The sequence below is a fragment of the Myotis brandtii genome, unplaced genomic scaffold, assembly GCF_000412655.1.
Source record: "Myotis brandtii unplaced genomic scaffold, ASM41265v1 scaffold440, whole genome shotgun sequence".
Taxonomy (NCBI): domain Eukaryota; kingdom Metazoa; phylum Chordata; class Mammalia; order Chiroptera; family Vespertilionidae; genus Myotis; species Myotis brandtii.
This window is the reverse complement of record NW_005366834.1, coordinates 2318105-2345222: the sequence shown is the minus strand read 5'-3', so window position 1 is coordinate 2345222 and position 27118 is coordinate 2318105. Positions and strand designations below refer to the sequence as shown.

General features: G+C 36.0%; 1 protein-coding gene across 1 annotated transcript in view; it reads right to left on the bottom strand.

Annotated features, from left to right (window-relative positions):
- Positions 1–27118, bottom strand: part of CDH10 (cadherin 10, type 2 (T2-cadherin)) — a 135787-nt gene that overhangs the window by 10998 nt on the left and 97671 nt on the right. The window contains exons 6-8 of the mRNA XM_005874481.2: positions 10609–10796; positions 8773–9026; positions 4463–4599 (exon numbers count right to left, since the gene is read on the bottom strand). Of these exons, the coding sequence (XP_005874543.1) occupies positions 4463–4599; positions 8773–9026; positions 10609–10796 (579 nt within the window). The remainder of the gene's footprint in view (positions 1–4462; positions 4600–8772; positions 9027–10608; positions 10797–27118) is intronic.

The window sequence follows — 27118 nt, the reverse complement described above, 5'->3', positions numbered from 1 at the left end:
GTGTATATATATATAACAAATATTTAATAAAGCTTTATTAGACATCATTATATTACTTAATCTTTCCTGATTTTTTTAGTTGAAGAAGTAGTTTTTAATAAATTAGTACTGCCCCCAAAGTTATTAGCTCCTAAGTGGTAGCTATTATATTACAACTTACCTGTCTACTTTTATTACTAAGATGTATTCCAATAGCTACTCTCAACTCTCCTTTTGGAAATTTTGATACATAGCTACTAATTTTACAAATTAGATAGAAATTTACAATGAAATTTATTTTATTAATATAAAATTATTACTAGTACTGTTTCAACAATCTAGGCACAATTCTGTGTAACAAAATTAGCTCAGTAGTAACATGCAGTATTGTAATTATTATTATTTTGCTACAAATGCTAAAATCAAGAGCATCAACATTTTCACATAAAAAACATACATTTGAAAATTGTTCCAAAAATGGAATTTTACAATAGAAATGTTTATTAAGCTTAGCCTTGGTTAATAACCTAATATCAATCATAATTACATTATCTTCACTATAGATTTTTTCTAGGTACTGATATCTGAGAGCGTTTTGACATTTTAAATTCAGGTTATATTCATCAACCTTTGTGATATCAAAATCTCAGTCTTTGGATATGGTTCAAATTCTGGATGAACTTTGGTGAACTCAAGCTGAAGATCAATATAAAAGGAGAAAGAGATAATTAGCTAAAACAAAGCAAAACAAACATACAAAGAGCAGATGAGCTGAGGGACAGCAGCAATCTTATTTAATGGCCTCTATCAACATGCGTTATGAGTGAAATTAGATTATCTGACTTTCTAATTTTATCTAAATAATTTTTTAGGTACAAGGGTAAATATATTGTCACGGGCAAATAGGGAGTGTGTCACTATTCAAAAGAATGTATTTCTTCTCCCTTCTCTCCATGTAATTATAATGTTGCTAAAATAAAGAGATTAGCACTTTTTTAAAAATATTGGGTAAGAACTGATTACTCAGCAGGGACATTTACAAGGCTGAAATAGTATGAAGGCAGGCAGGCTGAATGCTAAATCCATGTTGAAGTTTATTTACTTTCCTTCTTATTTCAAGAGAACTTTTCAAAGGCCTGCCTTCTTTAACACTCAGTCTTACCTCAGTCTTCTTAACCCACATGTGTTCAGTTCTCAGATTCTGGTTTCATCTAATCTATTGCTACATATTTTACTTCTCACTGTGTCGGGTAATTAAAGAGTTCAGTTCCTGGGGCCCAACAGAGGGTTGCTTTGATTCCCATGTCCACCACTCATTTCCTGTGTGACTCTGGTCAATTTATTCCATCTCTCTAATGCCTCAGTTTACTCAACAGGAATCAAAATAGAACTTCTTGTAGAGCTTTTTGAAAAATTAGATGTGTTAATGCACGAAACTTCTGAGCAGAGTTTCAGTTTGTTGGTATTGACTATTATTATTAAGATTGTCCCTGTTATCACAGCCATATCTTCTTCATTTCCTTACATTACTTAAGAGCTTATGTTCTTTCTCCATACAAAGCATCCACACAATAAAACCTGTTAACTAGCTTTCCTACAATTCATGTGGGTCTGAAGAGGGCACCTGTGGGGAAAAGTGAAGAGAGGAGAAAAATGTTTTTCAACTACTCTCCACCTCTCCTGCTTCTAGACCATTTGTTAACACCCAGAGGCACAGTGCTCACCTGCATATGAACCCTCAACTCTCTAAAGTTACTTGGAGAAGAGCGGGAAGGGATGATTCTTCCATGTTTTCTAGAACATGCTCGTTAAACTACTTACATAGTTCGTGGACATAGCAATATTTTTCTTTCAAAGTCTTGACCTAAAAATAAATCTTTTGTGAGTAGCAATTCACTTTCTAACTATGTCACAGAGTCAAGAGAAAGAGACAGTCTCATATCTAAAAAACTGCACTATTATGTCCGTTTCCTCTCTAACAATGCAGGTGTGGACAAAGGTAGCTTTACAGTTGCAATACAAATAAGTCACACAATAATTAATTAATAAAAAAAATACAAGAATAAATGTGGTATTCTCCGTGCTCACAGCTGTGAGCCTACTTTTCCCACCCCCTGTAGGTAGAGACTCTCTGGGCTCTTTACAAAGAACTCAAGGCTCTTCCAATGAAAAGCTAAAGCCACAGGGGAAACGTGCTTTGTAAAGCATCAAGCCTGGAGTCGCCTATTCTAAAAACAGTGCTTGCACTGATCCTTTTTACTGGCGTATGCTGCAGCCTCTGTATAAGTAAAAGTATAAAGCATTCCGAGGAAGGAGCACACTGAAGAGTAGTGGCATGCATTTACCACCCGAGTCTCTCTCAGTCATCAAGGCCAAGTCTGTTGTAGCAAGAATGCATCAGCAGTCAAGAATCTTAAAATTCTGTCCAAAGATGAATCTGTGCCTATGTATCCACAGGCTTTTCCACATCTCTCAGAAGAGGAAATCAAATCATTATCATTATCGAGAAATCTCAGGCTTTAGAGAGATGCATCTTTTCTATCTGCTTAGGGCAAGACTTGACACTAATAAGGAACTAGGTATAGGTAAGAAGTCAGTCCTTCAGCATAAACTCTACTCCACTGTCCTCAGAACGAATTGCAATGATTATAGCTAACATTTCAGATGTGGTGGAGGAACTCATGGGTCTCTACAGTGATGTGTCCTACGATCCCTGATTGTGACCTTAATTTTAGGATTTTTATTCTTCACATGGTATCTAAAATTAGTTTTTAAAGAAGAAGCACATAAGTTATTCATGGTATACTGCACTAAATAATTACCTGAAGTAGCACTTGCCATATGATGGGATATACTGCTGTGGACTGTAGAATTAAACGGTTAGAGGAAGGGCCTGGAAACACATTGGTAAGAAGTACATTTATATGTCATTCTGCCCTGCTTAGGGCTTGGTGTATGACATGGGTATCATAAACCCAGTGTTTAAAATCTAGTGAAAACAATTTCCTGTGTGCTGTTTCCCTCTTACCCCCATTCCCATTAATAACCGGAACAGCATAATGGGCCTTTGACTACTTGTGGTTTGGCAGGTAGACATTCCCAGCAGTTTCTCCATAGATTGATTCATTTAAGGGAAAGAAATAAGTTTAGTTTTTAAAAAGAAGAATGTAATTGGCTTAGCCTTTTACAGAATCATAATTATTTCAACTAGCTTTGGAAGTTAAATTTCTCACAGTATCTGAAATGGAAAATGCAATTTCTAGCTCACTGGCTTGAAGAAGGATCTTGAAGCAACAGAGAGACAAACAAACATTTATCTGGAATGACCAGATTGGATCCTATCAGGTACTTCTAACCATGGTGACATGGAGACAAATATAGAAATAAAAGCTTTCTTTAAAGAAAAACTAAAAAAAAAAACTTCGGTTAGCCTTAAAAGGAACAGCCATTTATAACTCACTGTGGGAACAATGGATCATTACGTTAACCCATATATCTGAGCCAGATTCAAGGAGAGAGCTGAATCTATTATCTTGATGCTTTGCACTCAGTGCTGGTGATCTATCTGGCCTAGCTCCATATTTCTGAGACACTTGGTATTCAGCCTCAAGGTTCTGCCTTCCAAATCCTGGAATGGATATTTAAAATACCTTGACCTTGGTATATGTTTGTGGATTCAGCGTGTTATTTCAGACATGGAATTTATAGGCTCATTTTTTTACAATGAGTAGGACCCTCATTAGTGTGGCTTTTAAAGAAAGTAAAGGTGTTGCTCTACTTCATGTACATCATAGTACAGGATTCAGAAACCATGAGCAGGTTTACATGTGTGGACAAAGCTGGTTTCGTGGGCATGCACAATTGTTCAGTGTCTCACACTCAGAGGGCCACAAACTTATTTTAATGCTTTGCTGTTTCCATGTCTAGTTAACACTGTGGAGGCCCCTGCACACTTCTGGCATTAGGCAAGTTCCTAAAACCCTTGGAAACGTATTTCCTTCTCTGTTGAATAAGGTCAATAAAAATATTAAGAGAAAATTAATTTAAAATCCTTAGACTAATACCTGGCACAGAGTGTTAGTTAGTATTATTACAATTACTTTGGTGTCCTTATTTGTAAAAAGAAAGTATCTACCTGCATGTTTGTTGTTAAAATTAAATGATATACATCCAACATCTAGCACAGATTCTAATTCATAGTGTCCATGAAACACATCTAATACATATTATTTCCCCAACAGAGACTATCTTTAATTCCCAATTATAGATTTTTATTTAATTAATATAAAATGCCAATTTATCTAGACCCACAGCTATTACTTAGTATATATAAAAATGATTGATGAAATTATAGGCATTCAGAAACTTTTTAAAAACTTAGATTAAAATATATATCATGTTTGTAACAAAAATAAATTATGTTCAATATGAAATTAAAACTAAAAATATATATTAAATATTGTACTCATAAAATTTATCTTACTGATTTCAGCAGCTATAACGGTAAGATTGTGCCATTGAGATAGTTCACGGTCAAGTGGCTTTGATATATAAAGGGATCCATTTCCAGAATGTATATTGAAGATCCTGTCAAGGTCAGTATGACGATCCAAGGAAAATCTGAACATAGAGGGCCAAGAAAAATAGGTGGCAGTGTCACTGATGGTTTGTAGGGTAAAATGGTAAAATGCAAAGACACACATGTAGGGATATATAATAATTTCAGGAATAGTATTGATCTAGAACACAGATTATTTTATCAATTTATCACACACACACACACACACACACACACACACACACATACACACACACCTCTTCCCAATGCATGCATTGGCAAATTGTTCTGCATCCTAGTTCTATTCTTCTAAATTTTGTTATTATCATTATCTATTTCCATATTCAACTGGTCTTGATGTATTTCCTGACAAAACAGCTGCTGGTATTGCATATGGTAACATTATCAACTGACTTTACCTAGTTATTGAGAATTCTGTTGAGGAATTATCATAAGGAGCCAATGCAACAGACCATTCCCAGAAGCAAAATCATTTTCTTAGTCAGAAAATTGGAGACAATATTACTTTCCTCACAGTAGTAGTTCAACAATTTATGATTTTTTTCTTTTAGTTCATGGACTGATTACCTATGTAGCTTCAGTTTCTTCACCAAATGTATCATTGAAAGATGTATACATATTAACCAGAGATGTTTTAAAAACAGAAAAGTTTGGGATATAAGTTTTTATACATTTATATCAAATGAAGCCTTAGTATATGTATTCTGCAAATTGATTAACGGAATTGTGTTGGATATCATTCTAGAGCCAAACAGCAGGTTTATCAATCAGGTTGATGTACTTTGGATAATTGCATTATTTTTTTGGTTTGTAGGTCAAGGTTTAAAACAGCTTTACCCCTCATCGGTTGCTGCCACTTCACAAATGTAGTGGCTTACAAATGTTTCACAGTTCTTAAATTAACAAGCATGATCCTCCAGTTATATTTAATACTGTATATTTAAAAAAGGCAAAACAAAACAAAGATGACAAGATGAGGAGTAATATTGAGTTATGGTATATCTTTTCCTAAGCCATAACTCATTTATTTTAAGGAAAAATTAATGAAATATTGTTTTAAAGTGTGTTTTGTAAGTAATAATACAAATAATTAAATGGTGCCATAAAACTCTTCCCTTGTAGTGTCTCAAAATTGTATAATATTTACCAAAATCAATGAAAATTTACTTAAATCAGTTCTAAATAGAACATACCAGTAATTTATAAATCTCCTTAGTAAATTCTAGCATTTTTTTCTATTAACATAATATGAATTCAGTTTCATATTCAAACTAAACATCTTACCACTTACAAATAAAGCAAAGCATTGTATCATTTTATCTGGAATAATTCACAAATTCTATCCCAAGTTGACAAAATTCTTTTACTTCTGAAAGACAACATACATTACTTCCTCCTTGGAGTGTTCCATTATTACCTGAAGTAGAATCTATTTGCCCCCACTTATCATAAAGTACTGTTCACCACTCATCCCTGTCATTTAACACACTGCAGTAGGAATTCATTTCATCTCACATCTCATACAGGAAAGCAAACATGAAAACACCAAGCATCTTACTTGGTGTCTAGTAGGCACTCAGTGAATATTATTTCTCATACTGAATCATCTTCCTTAACAGACTAAGAACTCCTTGAGAAAGACATTAATATATGATATGGTGATCCGCAAATATTAGTTGCATTCTTTGGCATAAATGGCAAATTATAGGGTTCCTTATTTCTATAGAAATATGACATGAAGTTGCAATATGTAAATCAATATAAAACACCATTTTGTTCACCAAATCTATGAATGCATATTTTGTTTTAATTATTTGTTGTAGTTTAGTTTAAAGGAATAATGACAAAATTTAGAGGGCTATGTAAAATTATCTTGAAGATAGAGACCCTGGTTCATGTTCAAACTTGATATAATTATATTTTTCAATTACCTATTGGCAAATTGTGTGTTAATTTTCCTTTTCCTCTTTAAAATCATTTTCAAAACACATTTTAAGTAAATCCCTTTGATTATTACTTCAAGATCCATAATATATGACAATTTATAATATATCCATATTATCCATCCTGTAATTACATTGCATTCATAAAGCTACTTTATTTCTTTAAAAATAATTTTAACCTCAATGGTTTTTCAAGAATGTTTACTTGCATTTTCTAAATCATGGTGGCATAAATTCAAGTATACAGCCTTCATGGTACAGACTCTGTCAATAATCAATGCATTTTCTAAATCATGGTGGCATAAATTCAAGTATACAACAACCTTCATGGTACAGACTCTGTCAATAATCAATACAGTTATTAATTCTATTGCACATAGGATACATAAATGGATTCTTTTCTCCTAGTCCTAATACTTGCATCCAGGTAAAATATTTTATTTTTTGTTTCAAAACTCCACAGCCATATTTTGACATAAAATAATTATCAGTCAACAAGAGGATGATAAATCCATTTCATTGTGTGGAGAAATATCTTTATGTTTGCCAGTTAATGTAACTAGATTTAAATTGACCTCTTCTAAATATTATATTTCTTTTCTTTTTAAAGGTCATTTTAAAATCAGGAACATAGAGCACAGCCTGTTAAAGTCAGTTGGGAGCTATGCCAAGAAAATGCTGGGTACGTATTTAAAGAGGAAGATTAAATGTGTATATTGGTTATTTAAAAGCTTCAAAGGGAAAAAATTAAAAAATGCAGCAATTTCAATGAAGATAAATGGATTGGAGAAGAGGCATTTATGGGAAGGTGATGCTGGCAGATGGGAGTTCTACGTGATTACTATGTACACATTTCTTCTGACAATATGTAACCTGTGATGCTGCATGTGAATAGAAGAAAATATTTGGGTAAATTATATAAATCAAATAGTAATGTTAATATATAAAGTATGACTTCATTGAAGATTTGCAGAGTCAGGGGGCACATAAAATCAGAGGCTCTCTCAATTCCACTGCTGCAAACATAGAAGGCAGAGGACAGGGCACGTGGAAACCACCAGCCATGTGAACTCCTGTGTGATGGGTCCGCATGGAACAAGGGGCAAGCAAAATCTGCCTGCTGGGTATTAGAGAAGCACAGGAAGTTCAAAACACATGACAGACTAACAGTTTACAGTGAGCAGTCATTTTGATGCTGAGTGTTATATATAGACATCTGTACTTCTTCAAAATGATACAAGACATAGTGAAAACTTTGAGTCTTTCATATTTTTCTGCATTTATCACATCTCATATGTTTTCCGGCTGCCATTTACTCTTTTATTATTTATTTATTTTTATTCTTTATTGTTTAAAGAATTACAAATAGTAGTACATATGTCTCCTTTACCCCCGCACCAACAATGAGATACGACCTCACACCTGTCAGAATGGCTATCATCAACAAATCAACAAATGACAAGTGCTGGAGAGGATGCTGAGAAAAAGGAACTCTCCTTCACTGCTGGTGGGAATGCAGACTGGTGCAGACACTGTGGAGAACAGTATGGTGTTTCCTCAAAAAACTAAAACTGGAACTGCCATATGACCCAGTAATACCACTTCTAGGAATATATCCCAAGAAAACAGAAACACCAATCAGAAAGGATATATGCACCCCTATGTTCATAGCAGCACAATTCACCATAGCTAAGATTTGGAAACAGCCTAAGTGCCCATCAGCAGATGAGTGGATTAGAAAACTGTGCCATTTACTCTTGTCTTCCTGGAATGTTCTAATATTTGTTGATCAAGCCAAACAACAACCAAAAAACACTTCTGCTTTGATGGCAGCAGTATGGGAGAATTTCTAACACCACAATGTAACTGTATTGAAACACTGTTATAATTATATTTTAACTTACTGCTCCTCTCAATTTCACATATTCTTTAAGAACTTGAAAGCACAAATAATGTGATTTAGTTGCACTGTAAACGTACAGATGAAATAGTAAAATTGTGCCCTTTATCTATACCAAGGATCAGAGCAACAAATGCCTTACAGAGACAAGCAGACGATACAAGACACGTTTTAGTCTCAGTAGCATGATTAGAACTGAAGGGAACTATGAAATTTGTGCATGTCCTGCCCCAAAACAGAGACAACGTTATGTACAACTTATTGAGAGGCCCTCTTATCTTTCAGTGCATTAAATGCTTTTAATAGAATTTCATGACATCTATATTTACTTCAATTCTGTTTCTGTTCATCTTAAACATATGCATAATTACCTAATGGTGCTAGAAGTCGAATCGGGGTCCCTTGCCATTACAGTCCCAATGATTGTGCCCACTTCAATATCTTCATGAACCTCAAACAGATAGGAGGATCTGCTAAAAACGGGAGGCTCGTCCACATCTTCTATAGAGATTTTGACAATCGTTGTATCTTTAAATGGTCCTAGGTAATAAAATCGTGGATCCACGTGGGTATTTTCTGCTTCCACCTTCAGAGTGTAAAGTCTTCGGCTCTCATAGTCAAGTGGCTGTTTAATAAAAAATAAACCATGAAATTCGAGTGAGGGAAAATGGAGTAGATGCACCTTCCAAGTTACAGTATGATTTTTAAAGCATGATTGAGTTCTAAGTTGTCCATTAACTGTAAATAAATAAAAGTAATTTAAAATATGTTAACATATCAATAGGATTCAAATTTACTTTTTAATATATTCAATTTGTGATACTTTAGCAGTGGTTCTCAACCTTCTAGTCCTTTAAATACAGTTCCTCATGTTGTGACCCAACCATAAAATTATTTTCGTTGCTACTTCATAAGTGTAATGTTGCTACTGTTATGAATCATAATGTAAATATCTGATATGCAGGATGGTCTTTGGCGACCCCTGTGAAAGGGTCGTTCGACGCCAAAGGGGTCGCGACCCACAGGTTGAGAACCGCTGCTTTAGAGCATAGGAAAATGAAATTTTAAATCTTGGAAAAATTAGAAAGGATTAAAACCTAAGGTGGTGACAAAATTAGGCTGATAGATTGTGTGTGTGTGTGGCGGGGGGGTTGAGGTTGGCCATTGCTAATTTTTTCTAAGAAAAAATTCAGTTATCTTTTTAAATTTAAGTTGTGATATTTCTATTCAGTTTAATGCGCTCCTTGTACTTTAAGAAATTGTGAAGACTAATATAAAACTTTCAACAGCTATATGAGATTCCACCTGCATGACTATTACTTCCCAGTCATGAAAAGTAATGAGAAAGCTGCTTTCCCCTTTGCTGTTACTGTCCATTTAAAAGTGCTTGTGTACCTTGGGCTGTGCAATAGAATATAAGGATAGTTTATGATTAACCAGTGCTAAGGTGGTCACTTTATGCATAGAGTGCTTAGGATATTTCATTGGATCTAAATTTTATTGTGTCTTATTTTTTCTTATAATGATGATACTGACTCTGTAATAAAAAAACAACAACAAGCAGTTACCTTTAAACCATATTAATAAACATATCTTGGCAGAAAAGTTTAATTTATGTAGCAGAAGGGAAAATGTGAACAACTAAATTATTCTCCAATCCATGCTATTTATTTTTATTAGCAGCTTAATTATTACTTCATACATCTGGATAGAAGGTATGCTACTTTTTGTGCCTCCAACTGTGATAATATATTGACATTACTAGCTATTAACTGTTTTATTTAAGAAAATATTATTATGGAAGGCTTTTATTAATGTGGCTCAGAAATATAATCACACATACAGGATGGGGCAGAGATAAGATTACAGTTGTGAGTATGTGAAACTCAGAGTTTATTCTTGTATTATTATGTATTAATTATTGTGTTATTTCCCCATATGAATAACTGTAAACCTACTTTTGCCCCACCTTGTATATTAACTTGTCTTGTAAATTTTGTGAAATCTCAGGTTTCTTGTTTCATTAAAGAAAACATTTGGTCAAAATGTCCAAGATCTTTGGCTTTGTGTTTCTCAGACTATGCACAATATAAATTACATTTGAACACGATGGTGAGATTTCTGAATGGATAATGCATGAGTGGAGACTACATATTGAAATCTCTCCTTCCTACAGTCGGGTGATAACGTATGCTGATGGTGTGCACCTTTTTCACAGTTATGATGCCTTCTTGTGTGTCCTTCTCAGTTATGATGTCAAACATGTCAGTCCCATCACCATCAATAATTCGGTATTCAACTTCAGCATTTTTCCCAGTGTCAGCATCAGTTGCTTTTACACTTCCAACAGCTGTGCCAACTGGGGAGGATTCAAGTACTCGAAGATGGATGGTGTCTGCAAAGAATGAAGAAAATGAGAGAGAGAGAGAGAGAGAGAGAGAGAGAGAGAGAGAGAGAGATTTCTCAATAGAATATTCAAAGGTGTTATGAGAGAACATTATAAATCTTAAACACGGCATGATGATAACTGATTAATAAGTTGAATACACATAATAAAATTATATTAAATTAAAGTCTAAGGAAAGAAAAGTAGAACTTTGGGGTATTTGTTCATATTATGAATAGCGAGTACCAACCTCTAATCATATTAGCAATTTGACTTTTTTTGCATTTGCACAAATAACTAGACATCAGCGTTGAGTGAAGATATGTACATATGTGTGTTTATGTAGTTATAACAAACTACAGAATAAGCAGTGAATGTTTGTTAATTGTTGTTCCTAAGTTGTATTTAGTTACATACTACTTAGCTTTCTGGCTGCAGAACATTACAAAATTCCAAGAAATAAGCCATAATCAGGAAGAATCCTGGTTCTTTATTATTTCTATTGTGACAGAAGAAACAAAAGGTTAGTCTGTGGGAGAAATACAAAGTGCCCTTCACAGTATCAATATAAAAACACTAAATTGTGACAAACTCCCCTAGATTCCAGAGCAAAACAAGAATTTATCCAATCCCCTCTTGCATATAGATACGTTTCCAGCTTGAACAACCTCTACTGCTAATGAGATTTATGTTTTAGCTTTTGATCTTGAACTATGCTACTGACAGATTAATAGACCTGAAGCACCTCTGATTATAGCAGCTTCTTGCTCATAAGCCTTAAGCAATTCTCCTTAATATACATAATGAAGTCCAGAATGCTTAAACACTTGCCAGAGTATATCTTTCCTAATGTATTTTTCCTTCAATCACGTCCATGAAAGCTTTTCTTCAAACTGGACTTTCCTAAGTGTTCTTGTCAAAACTTGATTTCCTACATCCCCCTTTACATTTTTTTACATGTACTTCCTTCATGTAAAATCACCCTCACCCCATTACCTGCATAATGCAATTAAACAAACCTGATAAAATAGCACTGTTATCGGCTGAGTGTTTGGGGGGCTGTGCCCCTCAAAATTTATATATTGAACCTTTATTCCCTAGATTGTGCATGCAGGGTTTTTATACACATCATTCACACCTTCTGTACTATGTTTATTTATTTTGCTACACTTTCCATTTATTTATGATGTATTTGGTGTGGTTTGTGGTTGATCGTTTCTTGGAAAATAAAACATTGGTGTGGCTGTATTTCACATATACTCTAGATTTGAGACTAGAGAATCATGGTACTACAGATTTTAAGAAAAACCTGATTTTACTAGATACTGATACCAAAATTTCTGGTCGGGTCTCAATTTGTTGTCTTACCAAATCGAAGAATTTTGGAACAGTGATTATATTAAAAAATTGTAGTAAAGGGAGTAAATCTTGTTTCATATATGCAAATATGTCAAAAAGCCAAGAAGGAAGGTAACTATTTGTATTAGAAATAAGAAATCTAATTATGTCTTTGATATAAAAAAGTAAATAACAGTAAGTTATTTTCTATTAATATGTTAATTGATCTTTGCTTTAGAATTAAAATATCTGTATCATTCAAAAGGAATTTAGAGTGCTATGATTTACAATAATAGTATTTAAAACTTTTCAGCATAAGAGAAAATCTTATATTGTAATAGAATAAAAGTATTTCAGTAGGAAGACTATGATACTAGAACCGATTACAACCTGTTCTTGTAAATCAGCTGCACATTTTGTTTTAATTGTTGTCACTCAGAAAGGCTTAGAATCCCACTTCAATAGCATGAATCAAAACCCTGATGCCCAAACACTTGTAATTATTACAGTGTTTTTCTATAATATAAACCAAGTCTTCTTAGAGATTTGTTCTTTCTAAATTTGAGGAATGAAAAGGAAATTGAGATCAGGATTTTTTGAGAGAGAAATTAGGTGCTCTGCCAGGGATTAATTGGATCATAGAAAAGTACAAAGAAACCAATTTTCTTGCCTCTACTGGTCAGCAGTTTGAAATCTGATCATTTATAAGATCATTTAGTTGATTAGAATATATTAAGTTAGACTTGGTTTCTGGTGGTGCAAGCTAGATAATTCAGTTCAACTTTGTAGCTTGAAAACAGTTTTTGGATCATAGATAGAGACAGAAATACAAGGTATTAAAAATAAGTACAAACTCCAAATTAAAAAGGAAGGAGAACACAGAGACACAGACAGAAGAGAGAGAACAAAAGAAAAAAGGAAACATTTCATCGTTTAATTAACTTTATTGTCACTTAGATTTCACTCTATTGTCTCTGAGAATTCGTTCTCCCACTTTTTATTTTTAGCTTGGACTTTTTTTTTGGAAACCGCTTGTATTTTTAGGCACATGCTTAAATTCTAAAATCTGCCTGCTTATTATAGTTTTGGTCAAGGATCCAAACTTATTTATCACTTCAGACTACCTTCATCCCAGGTTTATTTCATTTTCCTTGGAGTAAGCTTTATCCATGTTAATTTTCAGTACCTTCTGAGACTTAACCAGGGAAGTGATGCTGCTGCATTGGTTCATATGTACTTTATAAGCCTAAAGTGTAGAACAGTTCTCTTCCTCAGTAATTTGTTGGAACGGGGACACACACACACACACACACACACACACACACACACACACACAGCAGTTGAGCTGTGTGTGTTAATATATGCACATTCATATATTTAATTTCCCCAGAAACATTAATAAACGTGTTTTCAAAGGATCCATAATTTCCAGAAAAGCCATGATTGATCCATTCATCAAAATAGTATAGATTTAGTTCTTTTGTTAAGTAATTCAAAAAGCTGTATTATAAATATATATGTTGCATACACACATACAATACACACATTCATGATTGTTTTGATTGTATGGTAACTTTAGTAATTAATCTATTCAACACATATTTACTCAGTGCCCAAGATAAATAATTCAACAATGCTTTCTCTGGAATTACATTCATGCTCATAGACCAATTTGGTGACAAGATTTATTGGGTCTATCTATTTTAAAGTTAAAAAGTATTTTTCTATATTTTAAATGGATGAAAGAGCTACTTTTATTTATTTCCAAGACTAGTCTGTTGAAGACAACCATCCTAGTTTGTCAAGCAAAATGCAATTACTTTAATTAAGAGCCTGCAAGGGTGTTTACCGTGTAGGGCAAGCAGCAGGGGGGTATCCAGAAAGGAGACGGATTGCTATGCACACACTGACAAAGGGAAAGTAGTGCCTGTCATCCACCTTAGTTTTTATCTTACAGTTGATGGAGCTTTAATTATGTGGTGTGCTTCCGTTTTCCTATCCACTCCAATTTACAGTTATTTTAAATTCATTCCCAGGTGTCAGAATGAATCATCTGCTTCTCTTGTAATGCTTAGGGCAGATAAATATTTCTTCCCGATGACTATGTCTTTAGTTTGGTAATCAACGTAAGTACAAAGGCATAAATATGAGGAGGAAAGAGGTAACTGACGTTTCTGTGAAATGTGGGGAAAGTTATATTTAGAAGTAAACATCTAAAAAAAAAGTAATATTGCAACAGCTTCTAGGGCCTGGACAAAATACATGGCTCTTTAGATAAGTGCACTTGGAGACTGCTGCTGACAACCTCACGCATCGGGCTTTTCATTATTAAACATTTTTATTTTTGAATAAAAAATTTCAAACAATGTTGCTATCTTTTAGGCCTTTTGGGAATCAAGACTAAGTATTCCAGATCACCTGTTCTAGCCAAAATTTTATCCATAGGACCTTTTCACATGAATGTTAAAAGCACTGCAGATTTAGTACCAGAACTAGAAGTAATTGATTGCTCAATGTAAGAGGCTTTGGAGGAAAAACATGACAGGCTTAGTGAGAGATGGGAGAGGGTGAGTTCCTCAGGAAAGACAAAAGAGATGCCAGGAAACATCAGAGAGGGCAACAGGGCAAAGCCAGGTTTTGAGGTTGGCTACAGATAACTGCTGTTCTGTTTTACTGATAAAAAACAACAACAATGAGGTTCAAAGGGAGATAATTTATCTTTTTCCTTTGTTCCGGCCCTTGTTTCTACCCACATTTGCATAAGAAGTCTGCTTTTCCAGAGTTGAGATTAAAAAAACACACACAAAAAACCCAAAAAAACCCCACACATATATGAATCAACACAATAATTTAACATTAGTTTAATTTTTTAATTTGTTTTATGTGTAATCTTATTGTAACATCGCTATGCTGCATAATAATCTCAAACAACACTTGCTTTAAGAAAAATGACACAATTATGCACGTTTATAAACCATTCCATTGTATAATGTTTAAAATATGTTTTTTAATGAGCTTAACAGGAAGACATTAAAAACAAGATAAAGCTCCTTGGAGGGAACTGCGGGTAGTTAAGGAAATTATGCAACACTAAATGGGCATTTAGGAGAAAGGAGAGGAGAGCTCAAAGTCACGCCGGAGACTGACAGCGGAGGAGGCTCTGGAACTGAAGACTCTCACCGGAGAAGACAGAAACCTCAATTTGTGAGCACTGGAGACGTGATCACCAACTTAGCTTTGGGCGTTTAATTTAAATTAGAGCAAACTGAGATGTCTCAGTTTCCTGTTCGTGCCACTGAGGAAAGTGACAAACCAAAGCTTTGAGAGAAGCTACCATTGATCCCCAGAGCCTAGGGGATCCATTCCAGTATATTTCTTTGAAATTGTCTCTACGTTGATTGGCATCGATAGATACACACAATTGCAATGTGTAGAAACATAACAAGCGCATAGACTTGGGGGAGGTTAACATAACCTTAAATTAGTCCTTCATAAACACATTACGATGTATCAGGTACTCAATCTGTTTGCAATGTGTCTCCAAGCAGGCATAGTGAAGACTGTAAAAGCAGTCTAATTGAGTCTAAACATATTTGCACAGCTAGCTTTATATCTATATATCTCTATCTGCCCAGGGTTTGTTTATTTCCAACGTTTTTTCCAGAGGAAGCCATATACATAGAAACTTTGAATCCCATTATGCAAAATGCCCAGTAGTCCAGTCTAAGGCAGCTTCCCACTAGAATAACTGGACAGTCCCAAGTGGATTTTTGTTTAATTTCCATGCAACTCTATTTCTCTTAGGGAATTTTACAAGGTGGGAAATAAAGTAGGTCAACAGTTGTGAGTATGCCAAACAGAGCTTATCATTTTATTTTAGTTTATTGATTATTGGGTTATTCTCCATACAAACAGCTGTAAACCTACTTTGCCCCACCCTGTATATTTCATCACCCTGGTGAGATCCTATATTTCCCCAGTTATATCACTCTAAGCATTTAGCATGATATCATACACGTCTGTTTTCACTTACATGTCATGTGTGCACCTCATTTCACGATCTACTAGACAGCTAAGCCCCGCTACCTTTCCGCAGGCGTCTCCATTCAAAATATTCAAGTCAAACTGAAATCTTGTCTCTCTCTCCATACAAGCATTCCTGGTAGAAAGTATATTTTGCTCCCCTCTCTCCCTCAAACCTTTTGTTGACCTAATTACAATGCCTTGTGTATCACCCACTTAAATATTTCTCAAATCTCTGCTCTCCTCAGCATTAGTGCAGACTCTCAACTCCTGCTCTCCCGATCCAAGCAGTGTGCGGGTCAGAATAATTAGCTGCTGCCAGAATACTCGGTCAAAACGAAGAACCATGCCTTGTCTCTCTTAAAAATGGTTCCTTAGATAATATATGTGGCACTTTATGTTTGTATCCCATGCACGTCATGATGCCAGCACTGCCTACATTTCCATCCTCATCACTCCCAACCCCTGCTTCAAACCCTGGGGACCAGCCATATCAAGTTGCACACATTTCCCCGAATGCCACCTTTGTTCATCCTCTCCTCCCAACAAGAATGCTCTCCCTCCATGCCCCTTGCTGTCCTCCTTGGAAAACTCTCAAATAATTTTCTTTTTGTCCTGATCTCCCTGACCTGAAAAGCTTATCATTTTATGGTTTGGGTTTTAATCGATAATTTTAGCACATAATGTTATTGCATCAGTCTCCATTTATATGTGTGTACATACGTTTATATACATACTAGTGGCCCGGTGAATGAAATTCGTGCACAGGGTGTGGGGGGTGTCCCTCAGCCCGGCCTGCACCCTCTCTAATCTGTGACCCCTTGAGCGATCCCATAGGGATCGGGCCTAAACCAGCAGTCGGACATCGCTCTTGCAATCTGGGACCACTGGCTCCTAACCGCTCACCTGTCTGCCTGTCTGATTGCACCTAACCACTCTGCCTGCTAGCCTTCTCACCCCCAACTGCCCCCCCCCTTGCTGGCCTGCTTGCCCCCAACTGCCTTCCCTGCTGGCCAGATTGCCCCCAAATGCCCACCCCCCCCGCTGGCCTAATCACCCCCAACTGCAAATGCCCCTCCTGCCGGTCTGATCGTCCCCAACTGCCCCCCACTGCTGGCCTGCTCACCCCCAACTGGCACCACTGCTGGTTTGTTCACCCCCAACTACCCCCTGCCCCGCCGGCCTGATCACACCCGACTGCCCTCCCCTCCTGGCCTGATCACCCCTAACTGCCTCTGCCTCGGCCCCACCACCGTGGCTTTGTCCGGAAGGTCTCCCGGAAGGTCTCCCGGTTTAATTAGCATATTACCCTTTTATTAGTATAGATAACCACAAATATGCACACATATACTTATATTTATGCATAATATACATACAACCTATATCTAAATATAAAAACACATACACAAATAAAATGAGAGACAATGTATGTGAGAGAAACTAACAGCTACAATGTAACAAATTAAAGGTGTGTGTGTGTGGGGGGGGAGAGAGAGAGAGAGAGAGAGAGAGAGAGAGAGAGAGAAGAAGAGAGAGGTTGTGTCTGCATAACCTTTCAAAATCCAAACCATTTATGGATGTATTCTGTATCTTATTTCTCATTTTACTATTATTAGTTTACTATTATTTCCTAGCATAGTTCCTGTCATGTATTAGGGCTTCAGTCAATGTTTAATGTATCAGGGAATGCTTTAATAACATTATTTATTGCTAATTCTTACAAATTATAGGCATTGAAACCATGGCAAAGAAATCCTCCTGATATTTGAGGGTATTTTGATGGTTACAGTAAAAATCATAGTTATATGAAACAGTATGAATTATAGAACAGTACTTTTGAATACATTGATTTTTTTCCTAGATAATAAAAAAGGAAAAAGGAGACATTTTTAATTTAAGTTCCTGCTTTCTCTTGCTAAAGCATCTTCCTTGGGAAATACCTGACTGCTGCCCTCGCTGAAATGTGCTTGATGATTTTGAAATATGCAGATAAGCCTGGGGCTCACATTACCTCGGAATCCCCAGGTGAGGAGAGGTTGACTCTATTTACAGAGTGAAAATCGGGACTTATTAAATCAGATCTCTCTTGTACCAGGCAGGGATTAAGGTAGTCTCACAACCCACTGAATGAACGTGTCTTAAATCCCTATGTATATCATATAGACATTTTCTTGAAAAACCTTTTCTCATGCAAACTTGTTTATTTATCTGCCCAAACTGGTTTACTTAAATGATCCCAGCAAAGAAGGTAGTTGTGTTTGGTAAAAGCACCAACCAGCCGAGGTATGATTTTCCTGTGTTAGTATCAAAATGCACAGACAGCCCTGGCCAGCGTGGCTGAGTTGGCTGGAGCGTTGGCCATACACCAAGAGGTGCTGGGTTCGATTCCTGGTTGGGGCGCATGCGGGAGGCAACTGATGGATATCTCTCTCTCTCTCTTTCTCTCTCTCCCCCTTCTTCTCTCTAAAATGAATTTTTAAAAATGAATAGACATTTTAAGAATTTAGTATGCCCACCTGAACTTGTTCCTATAATACATATGTACAAGTAGTGAATCATGAAATTAACTATCTTAGATGCACCAATTTCTTTCTTGGTGTGATGGTCAGAAGTACGGATTTTTGAGGCAAAGCAGCTGAGTCCCCAACCTTTTATTTATTCCTAAGTTTAGAACCATGAACAAGTGACTTTAGTTTCTCTGATTCAATTTTTAAAATTTTAACTAACAAAAATATATCTACTTCATACAAATGTTGTGAAAGTTAAATTAATTAATATTTGTATTATATTCCATAGTGTTTAATATGTACTCTAACACTGTTTTATTTTATTTATATTTAGGCAAACCATAAAATCCATATTTATGTAATTTAAAGCACTAAAGTTAGTAGCCAATCAAGGCAACTCAGATAAAAGAAACAAACATATGCATGAAATATCTTTTAAGCTCTGAGTGATTCTGGAATAGCTCACTTTTGCTTCTGAACGTCTATAGTTATGTATAATCTTTAGAGATAGTTTGGTGCAAAATGTAAAGACATGATATCAAAATACTCAGGAAATTGGAGTCTGAGTTAATGTATCTGCCCACCCAAAATATCCCATCATCTATTTTTTATTTTAATAAAAACTTGCCTACAAGTAATCTGTATTACTTTAATCAGATGGTAAAGAATTGATTTTTTATACTATTCTCAATAATTTAAAAAAATATATAGTAGACAGCAATAAATTTATTCTTTTGAGTGTACTCAGGGTAGATCTGGAAGCTTAATAATAAATACCATATTAAATTCATATAAATTTGCCCAGCTGGCATGGCTCAGTGGTTGAGCATCAACCTATGAACCTGGAAGTCATGGTTTGATTCTGGTCAGGGCTCATGCCTGGGTTGTGGCTCAATCCCCAGTAGGGGGTGTGCAGGAGGCAACCGATCAATGATTCTCTCATCATTGATGTTTCTATCTCTCTTTCCCTCTCCCTTCCTCTCTGAAATATAAATATATATATATATTAGAGGCCCTGTGCACAAATTCGTGCACCAGTGGGTTCCCTCAGCCTGGCCTGCAAGATTGGGCCGAAATTAGCTTTCCGACATCCCGTGAGGGGTCCCGGATTCTGAGAGAGCACAGGCCAGGCCGAGGGACCCCACTGGAGCACAATCGGGGCCAGGGAGGGATGTGGGAGGTTGGCCAGCCAGGGAGGGACCACAGGAGGGCCCCAGGGTGTGTCTGGCCCATCTCACTCAGTCCTGATGGGCTGGACCCCAGCAGCAAGCTAACCTACCAGTCAGAGCGTCTGCACCCTGGTGGTCAGTGCACGTCATAGACAGTGGTTGAGCAGCCTTAGCATATCATTAGCATATTACACTTTGATTGGTTGAATGGCCGACTAGTCAACCAGACACTAAGCATATTAGGCTTTTATTATATAGGATATAAATTCTTATAAATTTGATATTACCTAACAAAATATATCCTAGAACATATTTTGAGATGGCCAAAGATAAATAAATACAAATATGATTGTCAATCAATCATATATTTTGTCTGCAATTCATATATTTCCCCCCTCATAAAGGCTCAGCTCAGCTGACATTATGTAAGTGTACTTGTTACTTGATCCTGACTACCACTTGTCCACCTAAGCTGGATCTGAACATGTCTGTGATGATGTTAATAGATCAGGGACATGATTCTGAGAGCTCTGTTTCTCAGGAGCCCATACCATCTGTTAAAAAGAATGAGAAAATTAATCGAGTCTCTTTGTCATTTGTCTCTGTGATAGGATGTGTTGGAACGTAGCTAAATGTGAATAAAGAGCTGTGATCTCCTTGAACAATGTTCTAGAATTGTCTCATTTGTGGGTTGGGACTTTTGGCCTGGGTGTAAGCTGCTAACTCTTCTTCCTTCTTCTTGAGTCCTAGTAAAATATTGCCCTATCCAAGAACTAGAGCCAAATCCTAGGCACCAGCTGGCTGGCTGGGACCCTGACCATCTGCTCAAGTACTTTTGTAAACTCTTTTTCTCTGGACCTGGACTTCCTTTCTGACATCTATTGTTTGTTTGTATGTGGGTTTGTTTGTTTAATAGATTTGAGAGTCTTATCACAGCAATATCTGGTCTATTAAGGCAAAGACGCTCGGACTAGCCTGCTAGCCTGGCTTCTGCAGATCAAATGACCTTAATCACTGCATCTGATCTGGATGAAAATCAATACCTTACTTTTTTCCAGAAATGCTTTAAAAAAGCCATTTGGGCACAAATCCTGTTATCCAATTGATTTCACCAAACCCTACAATGATTAGGTTCCAGTAATTTAACATTTTATAGACTTCTGCCACGGAGATTATTTTTGTTTCTCTGATTTTAGAGAAAGAAGGAATGAAATGAAAATGAGGTGAATGAGACAAATATCCAAGAAGGAGTACCATGTGGTTAGATTTAAGGTAAGGGACTAGAAAGTTTTTCTATCTTAGGACAATGAAATACATCAAAATTCAAGGACCATTGGATGTTCGACTGGTTGGAGAGCAGGGAAATTTGCCTTGGACTCCTCATGCATAGAAGCACTTATTTGTTCAAACATGGTAAGTACATTCATTTTTTTGGCATCCAAGTTTATAGGTCTCTCCAGACTTATGTTACTTTTATTTAATCTTTGGTTGGCCATACAAGAATAACAGCATGGTATCATAGCAAGGGAAACAATAACCTTGGAAACATGACACAAATTCCTTCAAAAGGAAAGGGGAAGGGGAGGAAATCCATACATGGAGAACCATGTATGAAATCATGTCTCTTATTTGTAACCCTATGAGATAAGAACTGCATATGTAGCAACTGAGGTCTAGAGAAGATAAATTGCCTAGTTTTATGCATTTTCAGTTTCTGTAATTATTCAGGCTTCCTTAGAGTATTCTCCTCTATTAATTCTTTTTAAAATAACACCCTTGCCATTCTCTAGTCATGTTCCCTGCTTTATGTTCTTCACAGCACTTACCACCCTGCTAGACCTCATAAATACAATGTGGTTATCACTTTTTGTCTACGCCTTCAATGGGTGGCTCAGGTCCTTGCTGGCCACTGTAGCCTAATTCCTGCTTAAAGCCTGGGATATAGGAGACTCTCAAAATTATCCAGATGAGTGGATTAGAAAACTGTGGTACATATACACAATGGAATATTATGCTGCTCTAAAAAAGAAGGAATTCTTACCATTTGCAACAGCATGGATGGAACTAGAGAGCATTATGCTAAGCGAAATAAGCCAGTCAGAGAAAGATAAATATCACATGATCTCACTCATTTGTGGAATATAATGAACAACATAAACTGATGAATAAAAATAGAACTAGAGACATAGAAGCATCAAAGAGACTGTCCAACCTATGAGGGAAGGCGGTGGGTGAAGGGGTAAGAGATCAACCAAAGGACTTTTATGCATGCATATGAGCATAACCAATAGACACAGACAGTAGGGGGGTGAGGGCATGTGCTGGGGGTGGGAGTGGCTTGGGAGAGGTCAATGGGGGAAAAAGGAGACTCATGTAATACTTTAAAGGATAAAGAATTTAAATTTAAAACAATTATCTAGTGACACATCTCTAATTCAGAACTTCCTCTACTCCTTTTCTATTTTATTTTCGTGTACCTAACGGGTAGAGATTATTTGTTTAGTCCTCTTTGTGACTTTCTTTTATTCCTCAACTTGTTATCCTCCAGCTTCTTCCAAAAGGATTTCAACTAAAACTAACTGGGAAACATCATCCACAATTGCCTGCATTATATCAATTCCAATGGCTGTTTTCCAGTGCTCATTTTATTGTCTCTTTTGTCCTTTCCATTCCGTTACTCTCTTTTTGTTAGAATTATCAAATTACAAAAATATATAAAAATAGAAACTACAGAAAAGCAATCATTAAAGTCATCTACTATTTCATCACCAAAGGTAATCATTATGGTCACTTTGAAGCATGTTCCTCTTTTTCCTGTGCAGAATAAGCCCACTCATAAATAGGTAACTTTGCTAATTTCCAACTTGATGACCTCTCCTTCTCTTCCTATTCTTATGGCTTATAGTAGGTATAAGTATAGTTTTAAGAAAGGATTTAGGTCAGGTAATAGGTTCTCCAAAAATAGCTTCCACTATAAAAGGCATTGGGTCCCCCAACCCCCACCCCCGATATTTGGACCAGTGCTGCTCCTCTGTACGCCCATTACACTGTGCATTGTTCCTTTATCACGCTTGTCATTTCATATTAAAACATCATGCTAGACCAGTGGTTCTCAACCTTCTGGCCCTTTAAATACAGTTCCTCATGTTGTGACCCAACCATAAAACTATTTTCGTTGCTACTTCATAACTGTAATGTTGCTACTGTTATGAATCGTAATGTAAATATCTGATATGCAGAATGGTCTTAGGCGACCCCTGTGAAAGGGTCGTTTGACCGCCAAAGGGGTCACGACCCACAGGTTGAGAACCGCTGTGCTAGACAGTGACCCACCCGTAATCAGAAATCAAGACTTATTTATGTTCATATGATTAATTGGAAATAAAGTGCCTGCTCCTGGAAGGTAAGCAATAGATTTTTTTTTCCTTTACTTATTGTTTTTAAAATTAAATTATAGCACTTGAAATAACTCATGATTCTGAAATAATTTCAACAGAGAGATCTTTTTTTGAGAGTGAAAAATTTATACCTAGTGAAAAGCAGAAAACACTTTTGGAACTCAGTTTTCAGATGCACCCCTAACTTTGAATCCATTGCCTTTATTTTAGAACCATACTATGGTGCACGTGTCATATTAACGTTCCCCTTAAAACCACAAAATCCTAATGATAAGTTAGATCGGGCACACAGTTATGTTTGTTAACACTAATGAAATTTTACTATTGTCAATGTTCCTGTGAGTTTCTCCCATACTAGTCCCTCCGCTTGGAGAAAGTTCCCATCTCTTTGTATGGCTAGATCTATTTTATCTTAAAGTATTTTGATGAAATAGTACCTCTTAAATAAGACATTTCCTTATCTTACCCTCCTACTGTCACACACATATTCTTCCTTTACCCAGAACTGAGCCAATACCTTGTATGTATACAATGTCTCTATTTATGTATGACCTGCCTCACATGCTTTAATGAAACATATCATAGGGACAAAAAAAAACCCAGTGGTTTTTTAAGCAAAATGCATACATCTAACTTCTACAATAGCATTCTCAATAAGTATTTTTAGGTAAAAGTTGATTTCACTTGAACAGCTCCTCATATAACATATCAAAGTTTCTCACTCTTGGCACTGTTGACATTTGAGGCCCAGTAATTCTTTGTTTTGTGAATTCTAAGGACATCTGCAGTATTTCTGGCTTACACCCACTAGATGCCAGTAGTACCCACCAATTCAGAGAAGCAAAAATGTCTCAAGACATGGTGAAATGTTCCAGCGGCAGAGGCGGGAGCCTCTCCCACCTCCTCAGCAGCACTAAGGATGTCTGACTGTGGCTTAGGCCCGCTCTCTCAGGAAGTAGGCCTAAGCTGGCAGGTGGACAGCCCCAAGGGCTCCCGGGCTGCAAGAGGGATGTCTGATTGCCAGCTTAGGCCCAATCCCCCAGGGAGTGGGCCTAAGCCAGCAGGTAGACATCCCCCAAGGGGTCCTGGACTGCGAGAAGGTACAGGACAGGCTAGGGACCCCCCCTCCCCTCCCCAAGTGCATGAATTTTTGTGCACCAGGCCTCTAGTGATTAAATAAATGTCCTCTCTTTTCATTTTTAAAATATGGCTGACAGAAAATGTAAAATGACATATGTAGCACACACAATTGGTTTGCAATATATTTCTATGAAGCAACACCGATTTGTTTTCTTTATCATCTCCACTTGGAACCTCCTTTACTTCTTCTATACATTGGGTATAAGAAAAATATCAATGGGTCTATACAAGTTAGTTGTGAGATTTTAGTGATGTCCCATTTGAAAGGCTTCATAAACTGTAGAAGCCTCTCCAAACTTTGGCTATTTAATGTAATGACGTTAGAAGTTAAAAACTAGCCCTAGCTGGTTTGGCTCAGTGGATAGAGCGTCAGCCTGCAGACTGAAGGGTCCCCAGTTCAGTTCCAGTCAAAGGCACATGCCCTGGTTATGGGCTCGATCCCCAGTAGGAGGTGTGCAAGAGGCGGCCAATCAATGATTCTTTCTCATCATTGATATTTCTATCTCTCTCTCCCTCTCCCTTCTTCTCTGAATTCAATAAAAATATTTTTTAAAAAAGAAGTTAAAAACTAATGTTTTGGGTGTTAGATGACTTAAATTATCAAGTAACATTCTGATTGCCATTACTCAGTGTTCCCAATAGTAAGATATTCATTGAAGAAAAGACAATTGAGAAAATAAAAGTTCAAAAATTATGTTTCCATCTATGATTACAAAATAATGAGACAAGATACAGTATACTCTAAAATTTCTCTAAATGAATTGGTTTGTACATCTGGAGTTGAACATGGATGTCTACCCACCTCTGCCATTAGCTGCAATGTGGCTCTTATTGTCTCATTTGTAAAATGGAGGTCATAATACTCACTTGGATGATTACATAAAGTAGACCAGTAAGTAACTTGGTATGGGATCCAATAAAAGTGCTATTGAGAAAATATGTTATGCTTTATTATTATTAACATTATTATTATTATTTCAGGTCTTGTATGATATGCCTACCAGATACCAATTACAAATTCTGACTTAAAAGAAAACAATTATTGAATTAATAAAGATGTTATAACAGATAAAAATATTTTCTTCAGGCATTATTAACTTTCAAATGTCCATTTTTATTTAATTAGAATCTTAATTTGCTTATCGAATACACCATTTTTTAATGGACTGCCATAAAGACACATGTGTACACATGTTTCCTCTTCACTTAAAATACAGTACTCCTTTTAATGGTTAGTTATTATTATTTTTAAATATAATATTTTTCAATTGATTTTAGAAAGAAAAAGGAAAGGAGAGAGAGAGATAAAAATATCGATGAGAGACAACTGCCTCTTGCACGCCCCCTAATGGGGATCAAGCTCGCAACCCTGGCATATTCCCTGACCTGGAATTGAACTGGTGAACTCTTGGTTCATGGGTTTATCCTAAACCACTGAGCAACACTGGCCAGGCTGTTCAGTTATTATTAATAAAATATTTTTCAGAAATATTTTTGATCATTGCAGAATACACAATTTGACAATTTTTTTTTCCCTCCTGAACTTGTCTGGCCATTGTTCTGGTGACAGGCTTGCACTAAAGGACAATCAGAAATAAATATAAAATGTGAAATTTAAGTTTTATGTAAAGAGGCACCTCTTTAGACCTGTTCTGAAAGAACTATACAGGATTATAATTGGTTTCCTATTCCCTGCCAATGTTAAATGTAACTTGGAGCTGAAACCTGATTATTTAAAAACAGTATAAGTAAACACCCTCCTCCCTATATTTTGGGCCAGACACCACAATAGCAGACATGACTGTCATGTACCTGAAATATCTAACAAAAGAATTGTCACAAATACATAAGCATATGATTAGTCTACTAACAAAATTCTACTTGAATTTCATATTTCCACAAATGTGATTTAAAAAAACTCAATTCCAATCATGCACTTTCAATTATCAACATTAGACAAAAATAGCACAGAAAAGAGGAAAAATGCTTTTAAAGAGCCAAAATAATACAGTGAATCCTTAGACTATAATTCTTTCTGTGCAATGGACTTTAGTGTAAAAATATAAATATCACAAGAAGCTGTACTTTAAAACTTTATCACAAAGGTTCACTTAAAATTAGGGGATCAATTCAGAAGTTAATACACAGTAAATGCTAAAAATTAAGTACAAAGACCTTACTAAAGCCTCCATTTTTATGCCACATTCGTAACAATGTAGAATCTCATCTTGAGCATAGGATCTTTTAGACTGGCAGGAAATTGGCTAAGTCTTGGAGTGTCCATTGAGGCCTAATAAACATCCTCTCTACTTGCAGGTCTACTAAATTTGTATAAGAAAAGAGAATAAAACCTGTGTTATAATGTCAGAAGCTAATGATTCTTAAGCCATTCATGACCTATTTTGAGAATTTGAAGGTTAATTCTATAACACGAAATAGACCTATAAATAGATAGGAATACAAAATGTTTTATTTATGATTGCCATTCCAAAGGCAGAGAGATTAAATGCAAATCTGACACTGATATCCAAATGCAAATCTGATTAGTGCTCCCTACGTAGCCCTTTCTAATCTGTCCAATTAGATTTTTTTATTGAAAAAAATGTACCCTCAAGTTAGTATCCTCCTTATTAAATTCTAAGTGGAAATAAACAGACTTGTTGTAGAATTATCTCTTACTTTGTTGTCCAATAAAACATTATTTTCTTTTGCTAACTGGAAGAAATAGTTTTAGATTACAATTATAGATGAAGAGT